At 40.1% G+C, this 15223-nt stretch overlaps 1 protein-coding gene across 1 annotated transcript; it reads left to right on the forward strand.

Moving 5' to 3' along the window:
- Positions 1-7967: 7967 nt before the first annotated feature.
- Positions 7968-12244, forward strand: LOC126391498 (uncharacterized protein DDB_G0271670-like). Its single transcript, XM_050046336.1, has 5 exons — positions 7968-8101; positions 10068-10856; positions 10962-11018; positions 11115-11193; positions 11295-12244. Exons 1-5 carry the CDS (start codon positions 8005-8007, stop codon positions 11470-11472), a joined length of 1200 nt encoding a protein of 399 aa, XP_049902293.1. The 5' UTR covers positions 7968-8004; the 3' UTR covers positions 11473-12244.
- Positions 12245-15223: the final 2979 nt, after the last annotated feature.

The following is a 15223-nucleotide window of genomic DNA, read 5'->3' on the forward strand; positions in this document are numbered from 1 at the left end:
TACTTTTAAGAGCTACATTGAGAATATTTTCACGGCTTTACCTTTCCTACAGATAGCCTGTTTCGACAAAGAAACTGTCAACAGCCCCAGTTCCCAATCTGTGCTCTCATCAAAGCTACCAGACTCCATTGAGAGAAACAGTCATTTTAGCTTGCTGAACTGCTGGTCCACATCTGCTTTGAGTGGTTAATTGGTTTGCAATCCAAATGCTTTAAAATAAAATTTAGTCACACAATCACACAAACTAACTGATCAAGGCAGCGGTAGACCAGCAGCTCCCAAGTTCAGCAATGTTAAATTGCGTTTTTTCTCAATGGAGTCTGGCTCTGAAGAGAACAATAAAACAACATCACTTTCCCATTGGAAATCACTGTCTGACATTCAGGGGTTCAAATAAACAGAATAAATTTGTGCTCTAGAGAAAGGATCAGCACTCAGTGAATAACCTCCTAAGCCCTATGATAAGCTATTATAGCAAGGCTTAACTATACAGACCAGTGAGCAGTGATAACTAACACGTCTTTGGGGTCATCGGGTGGGAACCTCCTTTCACCAGTGTTTCGTCTAGTTGGTCCCACGACACCTCCAGGAGGCTAGACAGTGATATCTGGCATCCCAGAGACACTCCCCTAATGCCAGGTCTCACTGCTCCCCGCGCCAACCCAACAACCTCCTTTACCTTACTTACACATGGCTTTCTCAGCCCAAACAGCACGGCCACCTTCAACCAAACCCAGGCTCCGTTTATGCAAGCTCCAGGTAGAGACCGTGCCGATACTACCTTTCCTAACACATTCACCATAGGCTACTCTATGTCACATGCTACATAGCATAACTCCAATATAAGAAAGTTAAAGGAGATAGAGAAGATAAACTCACAGGCTTTCTCAGGTAAAGCAGTTAAAATGTCTTAAATATAGCGTACACTTAAACTGACACTGATTGTTTTAGGTGGCTGAAATATATTTTGTTGCTGACTCCTCTGCAGTGATACGTTGCCTAACTTCCATGTTGGACTCCAGCTTGACATCTACTGTATATAATATACTGTCTATGGATAAGTGCCCCACAGAACCCCACTTCCAAAAAAAACTGAACTATCTCAGTGCTCTCTGAAACGTAGTTCAACTTGAATTGCTGTTTTCTAACTATTGGTGTTTTGGTACACAGATTTGGTACGGATAGTCCTGGTTCTCAGAAAATGATGCTAATGACTTTGGTGATCTACTTACTTTTCATCAAGAGCTATTATTGGGTTGACCTTTGTTGTTCATATGTGGTAACTATTGGATACAATGCTATAAAATGTGGGACAGACATTCATTATAAAGAGAGGGTACTAAATGTAAATGGAAGAAAGAGACTTTTAAAAATAACAGCAGCAACAGCAGTCTACAAGGAATTACTGGAAGCTTTTAATACAATGTGCAAATCTCCTATCTGGTTCTTACAAAATTTGAAAAACAAAAAATTCAAACAAATTGAATTGAGCATTTTAGAGTGGCAAAAATACACATGAAATCTAACACAGACAACAGTGTCTGGTTGATCTACCTAGCAGTCAACCAGTAAAAGAAAAATGCAATCAATCAACCAGGAATAAAACATGGTCTCAGGATTATTGTCATCTTAATGTGACAAGATAAGGTCTTGTACCTTGTTAAAGTTCCTCAAGGAGTAAAAACATGTTGTCTCAGGATTTAGAGAAAGTGAAGTAAAAGTAAATTTCAGAAAGAAATCATGTGTACAAAACATTCAAGACCACAATTTTTACATTAAACATTGTTAAACCATGACAAGATTCTTCAAAAAAAATGTTAAAGTTCATTTGACTATTGACGCAGACTATCCAGCACGTTTATCAGCCATTTTACAGATTTTTATTGTGGGTCTAATGTATTTGCAACAAATTAGACGTGTTGCATCAATCTAAATAGGCCCATCCCAAGTATCATGCAGCCTTAAACCTGTGGAGCACAATCAACCTCCAACTAAACAAGAGCAACACCCTTTAAGCTGCCGGCCATGTTCTTGTTCAAGTTTTGCCCTGCCAGGTTTTGTCTGCAATGTAATAAAACAGATGTAAATAAATCCAGCCCAGCCTGATCAGGGGAGGAGCCTTCTGTGTATTGGACTCCTTCAACACCTAAACAGGTATCACTGTGGAGACACAAACATTGGGTGTGTCTCGAACTGATATCCAGATCATTAAATCATACAGGAAATCAGCTACTGTGTTTTCCTGGGTGTGACAAAATGCAGCAAATTAAACCCAGAACAAAATGTTCAGCATTTGCCGAATCAGTTGTTAAGGCAGTGAGAAAACAGAGCGCCACATGTAGTCTACCCACAGCCTGGTAAACAAGGTTACAACGTAGAAATACTACACATAGTTAGAGGGGATTTTGCTAGCCTTGCAACATTTGATGAATTATGATGATGAATTCAAATCTTGGTTTTAATGGTTTCACACACGATTTAACATTTCACAGTACAAATATGTTTCCTTTCTCTAGGACACCTGTGTACAACTCTTCTGAATCCACACTATGTACTGCTGTTTGATAACCAACTAAACCTGCCACCTGCACTCCAGTTTAACTGACTTCCCTCACCTTGCTGCTGCTTTGCGAGATGAGACAAGCTGGGAGGTTAAAATGCTGCGCAGCCAAAGCAGAGTAAACACAAGTGCAGCTTGTACAAATAATACTGGTTAACTTTGATGTAGTGGTGACAGTTTGCAAGGCATGATAATAATGTTATCTGCCATGCTAACTCACTATAGCATACTTATATTGATTATGGTTATTATCTGAAACCGTGTTGTCCATGTTGTGACAATTCCACCTAATGAACTCCCTGGGAAGCCAAACATAAGTATTTATACTGATGAACCACTTTTCTGTGTTTTTTTTTTTGTTTGTTTTTTTACAGGCTCAACAATAACATTGACATTTTTTTGTAGATCATTGACTCAGCAGTGTCTTAGTGTTCGTTTAATCTGTAACTTAATCAGTGCCCCAACATCTAATTCACTGTACTAGGCAAGGCAAGGCAGCTTTATTTGTATAGCATGTTTCATACACGAGGGCAATTCAAAGTGCTTTACAGGGCAATACAATATGAAAGATAATTAAAGATGCAGATACTATAATTCACCATCTACTGCCCTTTGGAACTAATTTCAGACAAACCCACTGATCTCTTTTCCTGAAGAAAGGTGGTAAGGATGAGGAGAAGCTTACTATTTTCTACAGTTTTTGGGTGTCACAGCGAGCTGGTGACCAGTGGCAGTGCCAGGTCGAACCTGTGTAATGGCAGCAACAGAAAGTTTCCTGATCCACTGGGGGAACGGGGTCTGGTCCCCTGGAGCTGGGGTTTGCACTGGCTAAATACAGGCTGCTATGGTTGCTGACTAGAGCTTAGATCGGGCCCAAAAAAATCCAGCCTGACCCCACCCAAGCCCATGAATGTTCTGTCTGAGCCCGGCCCGGCCCGTCCCTTTAACTGTAACTTGCGAGCCCGAACCCGGTTTAAACCCAACATTTTTTTTAAGGATACGAACGTGGACATTGAAGGCTGACTCTCGTCTTTCTTTCCATGGCAAGCCTTCGTCATGTGCCTCTTAAGTGTCGAGGTCCCCGTCTTTTTGCTGTCATTTACCAGCATCGCACTGCACTTGGTACACTCGACGAAGCCGATACACACGTTGTCACCGTCGACAACTCACTTGAGCCTAGGTACTATTATGAGGAGCCCGACCCGTCTGAGCCCGAGGATAGTGGCGGGGTCGGACTGGGTCCGGGTCGAGTTCGGGCTCAGGCAGAGAATCTAAGCTCTATTGCTGACAGGGGGCTCGTCTCCGGAGCAGCTGCCCGCTCTCATCTCTGCAAGGTGGTCTGTAGCGGTGGGGAGTGAGGCGGAGGACATTCAAGGCTGATTCAAGGCTCTAGCTAACATTAGCTGCATAAACGTAAACTTGAAGCTGCAGCTAGGAACCTTTAGCTCCGGTAGGCAAAAGGTTAAACTAATGGCAACATCCTATTGCCATCTCTGAAATGTTTTGTTGATATTGACAGCTGTTTTGTTTTGTTTATTGTCAGACACTCTTTTAGACCAGTGGTTCCCAACTGGTGCAGCCACAGGGTCCAGATTTCTCCTCAGTCATGAGTTCAAGGTCCACACAGTTTAATATATTCGGTGTCATACTTGTGTTTGGCCATCTCCTCAAGCTAGTTTGCTGTCTCTGTCAAGTAGCTGTCAGTTATTCACTCACTCTACAGCAGGAAATGACAATTCAAAATAAAAGCGCTGTGCTGGAAATTCACTGTACTTCAAAATTAAGTGTTTTTTTTTTACAAACTTGACACGTCACAAGTCACTTGTGAGCCACTCATTCCATTGTGGACCCACAACCCAATTTTGGACCGTGACCCACCAGTTGGGAACCACTGTTTTAGACTCTCTTTTTGAGAACTTTGTTTTCCTGTTTTGGGTTGCTTTGCAGTGTAGGCAGTCGCTGCCACTGCTGGAATGGTAAACGTCTTTGCAGGATTCTAAGTCACTGACCAAAGGGACATACACACTCACCTGCATTCATAGGACATCCAATAGGAACACCCTCTGTTTAAACTGCCCTGTGATTGGCCAAAGTCTCCTATCACAGGCTAGATTTTGTAAATCCTGAGAACAGAGCCAAGAGGAGGTGCAGAATTCTAGTTTTCTCTCAGTCCACTTGAATTACAATATGCTTAAAGTTTATTATGAGATCTCAAAATGAAACTGCCTACCACAGCTTTAACTGTGTGAACAAATAAAGACTAATTACATCTGTGATTAGTAATAAATATATGGATTACACTGAGTAATCATGTAGAAGCTCATGGTGTCATCTCTGAAACTGAAGAATACATATATTCAGGATGATCTGGTGAACAATGAAGGATAAACTTTCCAAACTTTGAGTGACTATAACATTTCCTTTTCAGCTGAAACACCACTGTATCTCCCTCCCTGTTTGAATTTATAAACTCTTTTCACATTTCACTGATATGGCTAAAATTGGAAAGTCATCAAGCAATAAACAGTACTTTGAGGTGGCAACAATCACCGCTATCATGTGTTTTTATGAATCTGATGCAGAAATGTGAAAACTGAAGCGGATATTTGTCCACGGCAGAATAGAGGTGATAAAGGCTGACTAGCTCCTCTTGATTATTCATGGTGGTAATAGATGTGAGAGCTGCAGAGAGAGAGAGCTGGGATTTTGGAGACGGGAACAATGGTGGCTGCCATGAAACATGAGATAACAGCGAGGTAGAGGGAGTGAGGGAGGGAGTCTTTTACAATGGTTGCTAATTGGCCTGCACATGCCCAGTAGACCTGCCCTGAAAAGACCCTGTGTTCTGCTGCTTTACAGAGAAAATCCTGTGTCGTGTTTTAGGGTTTGAAAATCTGGAGATGGATGTGTGTGTGTTTTTTAATACCTGAGAAAAAAATATGAACACTAAAGTCAAGCCTCTTAAATTCTCCTAAGGTGTGAGGCATTTGGCCAGAAATGCTTGTGTTCAGACCGTGTTTTTGAAATTCAGGCTGTTTTACTTTTCAAGATTTAAATGCACTTGTAATTCTGAAGAAAAACCTCACACCTGGGGCCAAGTGTTCACAGCTTTATACCGAGGGTTGCTTTTGAAAAATGAAAAATGTTCAACCAAAGTGAAATACTGCTCAGAGTCCAAATATCTCAAAATGTAAAGGAAAAGCTCACACCAAAATGAGAATTCAGTCATTATTGATTCAACCCCATGTTAGCTGAAAAGCCATTGAAGTTTGCAGGATGATGAAAGACATAGCCAGTTAGCTTTCAGACTTAAATCTCAGCCTTGTCCCCGAACGACTGGCATTATTTTACTGCCCCAAAAATCCTGGCTACAATGAAAAATAGCATGTTTTCCTAAAACCCAAGTATTTAAAGAGCAGTTTTCTGCAAGGGATGATACGACATTATCTCTTTTTAATGATGTTGTCATCCCCACATTGTTCCTCAACCTCCCCCCATAAAATGACGTGATGACCTTCTTCTCTCTAGACAACCTGCGCACTCAAGAGACTGTGAGAATAATTTGAATACTGAATCATTACACCAGTGTCTAGCCAGTGAAAGCTGACTCTTTCACGCTCATGAATCCAAGATTTGGGCTTGAGCCTTGAGGTTATTCCTATTATGCATCATCGCTAATATATTGTAACTTCCCGTTCTCTACAGTAACAGAGTTGAGCCTTTTCTGGGTGTGGAGTGCAAGACTGGACAGGCACACACCCACACACGCTGAGTAATTCATGACAACTGTCTCGATCTCATGAACGTGCCAGATAGCCCGAGGCGTGAGCTCTGCTGTGACGCATTCATTTCCGTCAAATACCAATCACAACAGTCGTTAGATACAATACACACTGCCTGTAGGGACGATGACATTGAGCTGAGTTTGTGGCAAAAGTTTGAAATTTGCATTTAGAAATTTTAGAATGACACCAAGAATGGAGATTCTTGTTTTGTTGCAACCCATCTGTTGTGACGTGGGGATTGTGAAATATAAACTTACAAGGAAACACTGATAAGCATTGTTTTGTTCTTTTCCTGAACCACATGTCATTAATCATGTCACTAAGTGAGATCTTAAATTGTTTCCAGGGTATTTCCCCCCAACTGTCAGATATCAGATTCATGAATGTTGTTTCACACGGTGTGCAGAGTGGTGTTACTATGTTTCCTGTAGTTAAACTGTTGGTTGAACTTTATGATATAGCAACGTGGGGTATTGTTGATGGTCTGTTGCATCTTTTTGTTCATATTTTATGTAAGACCTGTGCTCTCTATCTTACAAAGACTTGTTATCCTCAACCATCTTAATTGCACATCAAGGCCAGGTAATGGCATTCTTAGATTTATAGGAATGTGGCAACTTCTTTTTCCTTTTTTTTCGTTTCTGTTTTTTAAATTTGATGTTTTTGAGTACTTTTGAACTTAGATAAGAACATTGTTTCATATAAAAAATAATTTTACTTAACTAGTTTTCTTATTTGGGTGTTTGTTTATCTCCGTGTCTCTCTTTATATGTTTCTCTGTGCATGTTGTCTTTGTTCCTATATATCTTTTAGTTCTCTTACATGTATGTATGTATGTATGTATGTGTGTAAGCTTGTATATGTGTATATATTTGCATCTACTACTGACTGTAATGAAAAGGTCAAGTATATCTGTTCTACTTTCTTACGTGTATGTATGTCATTTCTTATTTTCTTGCTCAAACAGTTGCTGCCGGTTTTGGTGTATTAGACATTAAGCAGTCAGATATGAAAACTATCAGTGTATTTAATTTCTTAAAGTTTAAATCCATGCCTCCTTCCACTTTTGTTAGTTCCACTGTTTTCCCACTGGCAACATGTATCTAAGGAGCCATAGAAAAAGATGACTATACATTTAGCCTTTTCTGGTACTTCGTACTGTCATTTTTTGTTGTGTTGTTGTTAACACCTGGCTGCCATGTATTGACTCATGGCCTTGATGAACATTAAAGTGCAGCAAACATAAGATTTAGGCACATCAGTGGTGTTTGTAGTCATTTTATTTGGTATTACACAGAACTAAAGGGGGAAATGTGATCATGCAGTAACTGATGCCATCGTTCCTGCAGTTCATGCGCTTCCAGCAACAAGTATCTAAAAACAAATTAACTTCCCGAAAAACTAGATTTTTTTTTTCCCCTGACTGTTTGTGTGTCGTGCCTGAGGAAGAGAGTAAAAAGCGTGAGAAAGTGAGGAGGAGGGTGTGTTCACAGGTGTGCCAGCCCTCTCCTGTGTGTGTGTTTGTGTGTCACCAGACATTGTTGTACTGATGTAACACCTACCTGCTGCTGTGTATAAAAGGCAAGGCATGATTCATCCACTTCATTATTAGTTTAGTGTGCCAAATAGTTCCTGTTCACTAAGAGTCTACTTCAGTCCATGGGTGCGTCACAAGTTTCTGGTATGAAGATGAGGAATCTTCTTTTTGGACTTATTTTTGGACTTTTTGCTGTCGTCCACTCAACACCTGTTGATAGTAAGTGAAAGTTTTTTTCTTTGTCAGTCTTTCACAGTGTATCTCTCTTAAACACTTAAACCAACACTATTTTAGCTTAGTATTAGTATGATTTTATTAGATATGTGATTTTGTCTCAGAGGATTTCACTACGGAATTAAGACCCAAATCTAGGCAGATTTTTTCCTGGTTATATCCTCATGTAAGATATTCACAGGTGGTATATTCACTCAATGAACTTCTTTGGCAAAATGACATTCTTCACAGGAGAGGCCATAGTTATGGGTTTTACAGTCTGACAAATACAGCAATTCTTCTACACAGACCTCTGAAATTTCAATAATTCCCATGGTGTCCCTTTTCTTACCCCATGAGTCAGCACTCCCCTCCTTACCTAAGATGCTCTTTATGTTTCAGGTCTAACTCCTTCTGTAAGAATTCCAGAGTAGTATTTCATTATCGCTGCACAGGTTTCACTGGCACCTTCAGATTACACACAGAGATCTTTGTACAGTGTTCTGAGCTGCTCCAGGAGGTGCATTAATGCGTGTGTCTGGAGTAAGGTGAAACCAAAGATTGGCAAAGAGGTGTTACACAAGTCCGGGCAACTTGGTAACCTCATAGGGAACATCGGAGCTGAACGTGACAGGGCAGAGATGGAAAGTGGAGATGTGTGATTTGATTCTTAGGCCGTTTCATTAAATCATCAATGAATTCACATTTTCTTTCTTTCTTTTTTCTAACTCTATTAAGATTTTTTAAGGCAATAGATTGTTTCTTATTATAGTCAGGCATGGGAGAAATATATGGATCATTTACTTAAGTAAAGTTTTTAATAACACAATGTAAAAATACTCCATCACAACTACAAATCAAGTGTTTAAGATACTATTTAAGAAAAGTACAAAAGTATGATGAGTAAAATATATTTAAAGTATCACAAGTCTGGTGCCCACTCTGGTGCCCCAGGCTCAATTCCAACCCATGGTCCTTTGCTGCATGTCGTTCCCATTTTTCTCCTCCTTTCACACTGTATCTGTCCCATCAAATAAAGGCAAAAAATCTCCCCAAAAAATAGCTTAAAGTATCAAAAGTTAAAGTATATATTCCACTGATGGAGTCGCTGATAATATAATACATTATATAATTAGATTTTTAATACTTTTGTAGCAGTAAGTAGCATATTTCTGTCTTCGTACTTTATACAATTAGCTTAGGCCAGAGGTTCCCAAGAGGAAGTCGTGCCCCTTCAAGAGGTCGCAAGATAAACCTGAGGGGTTATGAAGTGATTAATGGGGCTTAAAGAAGAAAAAGTTCTGCCACACACATTTTGTAATTATTTATCCTCTAATCTTTGCCTTTTTGAAATATGAAATATTGATGTAGTGGAGTAGAAGAATAAAGCAGCATACAATAGAAATACTTAAGTAACCTGATAATTGTAGCCTACTTAACTACAAGACTTGAGCAAACCCTAAATATTAAATACTTTATTTCCGCTACTCATTATGGTAATATGCTCTGAAATATTAAAAACACAACAGTGCCAATGAGCAAAAAGGGAGAATATTTGCATTAATTATACATTTCCTTATTTTGTCCTCCTGCTCGCACCAAAACTCTGACAATGGCTTCCTTCCAAAGAAAACAGAGAAACAGAACAGTCATGGTTTACTCTGTTGCAATGGGTGTGTCCAAAGAGTGGTATGCTCTTGTTTAACTGATGCTTTGATGAGCCTGCCTCTCTTTTGTTAACCCACTCAGACGATTAGTCACTCAGGTTAATCATTACTGTCCCTCACCACACCTCATCAAAGAAGAACATAACGCAGGTTTATACAAGAATTTGGGGCGAAGCACATAAGCCCTGTGTGGCAATTTTGTAATACATGAATAGGGCTTGGTAACTTTCCTTTCCGCTCATGTCAGGGCTGGTAGTCAAACACTTAAGGTGACCTGTGGAATTTTCTGTCTCTCCTTGTCCTAGCTGTGACCCAGATCCCCGCCAAAGCTGAGGATGACGTCCTGAGAGAGGCTGTGACAGACGGCTTCCTCGTCGAACACCTTTTTACCCCCTCGCGCACAACGGAATCACCCAAAAGAAACACAACCGTTCAAGCATCCCAGCAGCCGTCCACTGACTCCAAACAGGATGACATGATTGAGGGCAGTGGGAATGACTTCGAGTCCACGACCTCCATTTTCCACAAGTTTGCAAGTACAACTCCGCATGTGTCACACGCTCAGAGCTCCACCTCCACAGTGTTGCTAGGGAACACTGGCAGCTCCAGTTCACATTCATCCACCACCCAAAGCCTTCAGTCCACCACTACGTCTACATTAGGGCCAAATGAAGCCCAGCCAAGCGTCACCCCCGACCACATCTCGCACTCTCAAACTACTGACCCCGCTGTCTCCAGCTTTGGGTTCCTGAGCACCCACAGCTCTGAATCAGGGTCTGGGGATGGAGGGATGCTTGGCCATCATTCCAGTACAACCACAAGTATGACCTCTAGCTCCAGCACAGAAAGTAGCACTGCATCATCAAGCTCCACTGCTGCTTCTGTCACACCTAAGGCTCCAGTAATGTTTGCAGGAAATGAAGGATCAGGATCGGGCGAAGGATCGGGATCAGGAATGTACAGCACTACAGTGTCAACCACTACTGAAATGCCAAAAATTCTCATTCTCAACGAGAATGCATATGGATTAGGTGAAGAACAAATGTCATCCGCCACTGAAGTGCGAAAAGAATCAAGAATGCTTGGAGCTCCAGGTAAATATGCTGTTCCTTTTTCAATAGTTATGCTTACAATCACTATCACAATGTCTTTATTTATTGCCTGCTGAAGATATCTAACCTGTGTTTTTCTGTCCTTAGTTATACAACCACAACCCAGCCCGACAGAACCCACGAACAAAGGACACACTACACCAGGTGAGTCCAAAAATACACTGCTTTTAATAAACCAGATTTTTGCATTTTTAAACATGAAAGTCCATTTTATTAACTCCAGCTCTCCCATATCTCCAGGTTGGATCATCATCCTTGGTTTTATTGTTGGTCTTGCAGCACTGATAATGCTCTGCGTTGCCATCGCCACCAGAGACAAGTAAGACTTTATAATCAGGGGAAAAAAATCCCCCAAACAATATTTTTGTCTTTAACTTTTCTGAGTGTATAATTAAATTCTTACTGGTTCTTTGTGCGCAGGTGGAATGGACCAAGCAAGACATCCCAGCTTGTGAGCGAAACTAACTCCTCAAACCAGCAGAGGGAGCTAGAGATGGAGACATTCCTGCACAAAGACCAGCCCAGGGAGAACGGAAAGGCGTCAGAGTACACAGTCATCCCCCTGGATGAGCTTCCAGAGAAATGTTCATCACACTGAGGTTCAGAAACGGATCCTCTGGAGGCGTGAGACTCATCACAGAACCACAAGAACGTATTTAAAGCAGATGAATTTGATCAGAGGAGCAAAACTATTTGGGCTGTTGAGCAAAAGGTTTCTGTGGACTCTTACAGCTCTGAGCCAAGTCTGACCCAGAATCTTGATATTCCTGCTGACTCTCAAAAACTCTAATATCTTTAATCTGAAATTACATCAATATTTTGGTTGATGCATTTATTGTCATATCATCTCTTGCATTAACTGTAAAATATAAAACTGGTCGGGTATCATCCACAAATGCCATTTATTTCAAAACAAAGACGTTACAGTGTTTTATTTTTTGTACATATTTAATGTTTAAAGTTTTTTTTATAATGGATGCAAGAAAATGATTCAGCGTCCAGCCTTAAAGTGTCTTTGTTGTATTATTATATTATTTTAAATCTCCTTGTAATAATATTATTGACGACTTGTGTTGTAACTTATATTAAGCTGCTCTGTTGTTACCCCCACAGTCATTAAAGAAGCTCTGAGTGCTGAACAGTGCTCAGCCCACTAACTTATTAGCCAACCTACACAGCCCTTCGGCTGTTGTAACAGGCGCTCAGTGTTTGTTCATATTCTGGATCACACCCGACCACATCTGAGAAAAAAAACAACACACAACTGCAGCTCATCAATAACCATTTATTTTGTTTCCATTAATATTTACACACAAGTATTAAAACATTTACACACTTTCAGTCCATTTGCCTGACAAATGGTGTTTGTGCTCTGTTATAGTTTATTTAGTATGAGTGCATTCAATCCTGCTTGCATTTAGTCAGTCACAGTCAGAAGACGTTTTGCATTACAATGAATGTCAGACACAAGGAAAATGTTAAATACATTATTGGAGCAACGTGTGCATAGAATCAAAAAGAAAGATAGAAAATATAGGTTTTATGATCTAAATATTATACAGTTTCACATGTTCATAGAAAACACTTGCTACACTAGGCCAGTAGGCTACCAACATATTCTTATTTAGATCAAGGCCCAATAACAAATGGAATAGATGGAAAAGTGATACAATGAATTAATAAATAATGGGTTTTTGACATAAATCAGGGTATGATGTAAATAAATAACCCTAAGTTCACAAACGTTCGAGACAACTAGTCGCCTATATATGTAAAATTAAAGATCCAGTGTGTAGGATTTAGGGGGATATAATGGCAGAAATGGCATATCATATATTAATTATGTTTTCTTTGGTGTATAATCACCTACAAATAGGAATCGCTGTGTTTTTGTTACCTTAGAATGAGCTGTTTATATCTAAATAGGGAGCACGTACTCACTCAAAACTGCTTTATTTTGTAATTTTACAGGTTAAAATCTCTGGAGCCATTTATTTGGGAGAGGAGGAGACCTCTGCTGATAACTCAGCTCAGGGTAAAAACTTCCTAAACGTCTGGATCTTAGGTTATCAGAGAAAAAAAGGGCGAGCACATATTAGCAGTTGCTGGGCCAGCAGCCCATCTCGAACATGCCAAACACCATTGAAGAAACACTGATTTGTAACGTGAACCTGCATTATTGTGTAATTTTACCAGTTTCAAATCCGGTTCTGTTTGCTTTAGAGACAGGTGGACTTCTGTGGATAATTCGGCTCACTCATCGGAAATCAATCTAGAGCAGAAATACGATGAGCACCAATTTAGTTAACAGAAACCATATGTGAGCACATGTGCAGGTGCTGGGCATGTAAGCCTTCTGCGACATGCCAAACAGGGTAGGAGAAACACTGATTTATAACTGATTTATATTCAGTGTTTACCAGTTTCAGTTACCTGGTCTGTTTGTTTTGGAGAGTAAGAGACCTCTGCAGATAATTCAGCTCCTGTTAAAGATCTCCTGAACAATGAACACTGAAGGAATTCTAGCAGGAAAAAGTTTCAACTAGCTGCAATCTGCAATCCTCACCACTAGATGCCACTAACTCCCCCTAAATCTCACACACTGGACTTTTTACATTGCACTAAGAGTGTAACATATATATAGTTATAGTCTTATAGAAACTTTTAGCATAGCAAAAACAATTCTGATAGATGACATAAAATGTCAAATTCTATATACATTTGATTCATACACTAAAGAGAGTATATACACAAAGTGCAAGGAGGCACTTTAAACATGATTATATAAGCCATCGCTTATATGAAAAGAGAAATATATAATCCCGTTTTTACCTTGGTTTGAACAGAGATGCTACAAGGAGTTAAACTCAAAAACATGTACACATGCAGCCGACATCCAATGACCTTGTTGTTACGGCTTCAGATTTACGCGGGTGCTGGAGGCAGAATTTCATGTGTATTTGCTAAACAGACGTGATCACAGCCAGTTAACTTTACATGTTATTACAAGCCAGTTATTCACATTTTTAAGAAATGCTGTATAGTGCAAAATCTAAGTGATAGCTTGTGAGGAAGGCCCAGCCGCCCTCGCTCTGAGCGCAGTAAAGCTGGGGGAACTGGAGGAGCTTTACTTCTTCTACTAAAGAATCACAATATTCTACTCAAATGAATAGTGGTAACTTATATCCAGAAATGTCATCACACTGAGTGCACTCTGCAGTTGACATAGTCAAGGCAAGGTTGTCATATAGCAAAGAAATTAACAGTTTGAAATAAAACACAGAGCAATGCACTGGCCTGCTGAGAGTTTGAGAGACACTCGCACCTTTTTCTCATGTTGAACCTCCAACTTTCCTTTCTTGTTAATCTCTCTCTGCTCTCAGAAACACACATGAACACACAGACATTGCAGTACACAGGCATATTTTTTGACTACAGACAGAAACTCAGTGCTTCACTCGTAAAGAACATACATACAAAAATAAATAAATAATTGCGAGGGCACCCTTCACGTGCTCTGTGGTGTGCTTTACAGCTTTCCACAACACATCCTGTACTGTTTGTTGCCACATTTAGAGGACACACCCTCTGCTCTTATGCTCTAAGTCCTAAGCTGTGCTTCTTAGGCTTGTCCATGTGTGTGTGACATCAGGATGTAATCCCATAAGTCAAACAGTCAAAGGTAACGAAGTGTTTAACCATCACTTACATCATAATGCCACACAAAGCACTGTATCCCTCAGTTCATGATCTGTTTTCATAGACACAGCTTGCATTATTTTAAACCTCTGCTCCGGTGTTAATGGACATGTCAGAAGAGTACAGAGCATCTCGGAATACACAAATACACACTGATAATACCAGCCATTCAGTAATGACGTCTGATCTGTAACATTTGTTCTAAGTCCTTTACACCAGCTTCTCTTACATGGTCCTTGTTTTAAATGTACCTGGCAAAAACAATCATCCACGTATCATCTCTCTGCCCTTTAAGCTACAAAGAAAATGCTTCGATATAAAAGAAAAATGAGATGTTGCACAAGGTTGATGAATTCTTTCGTTGACAGAACAGGAAGCTTGCAGCAACACCAAGTAAGGCCCTGAGTGTTGTCAACCGAATGATTTATTCTTCCCTACAAAGTGCATGAAATGCACCAGTTCATAACAGTTTGTGTTTACTTAGTGCAAATGCAAGATCTAATAAGAGTTCATCTGTAGTTTTGCTCCAGTGGCCACCCGGATGGGTAGCTGAGATAAAAAAAAGACTGGCCGACAGTTCGTGCTTGTGGTACAGTTGACTCTGCTAACGTTCACTTTTTTTTCTTCTTTTGTGATTTTTTTTTTTTTGT

The sequence above is a fragment of the Epinephelus moara genome, chromosome 1 (genome assembly GCF_006386435.1).
Source record: "Epinephelus moara isolate mb chromosome 1, YSFRI_EMoa_1.0, whole genome shotgun sequence".
Taxonomy (NCBI): domain Eukaryota; kingdom Metazoa; phylum Chordata; class Actinopteri; order Perciformes; family Serranidae; genus Epinephelus; species Epinephelus moara.

Excerpts from the sequence above, each read along its gene's own strand:
- LOC126391498 (XM_050046336.1), top strand. The coding sequence starts at position 8,005 with ATGGGTGCGTCACAAGTTTCTGGTATGAAGATGAGGAATCTTCTTTTT. Across the intron at positions 10,857-10,961 it reads AAGAATGCTTGGAGCTCCAG|TTATACAACCACAACCCAGC; the intron begins GTAAATATGCTG and ends TTCTGTCCTTAG. Across the intron at positions 11,194-11,294 it reads GCCATCGCCACCAGAGACAA|GTGGAATGGACCAAGCAAGA; the intron begins GTAAGACTTTAT and ends CTTTGTGCGCAG.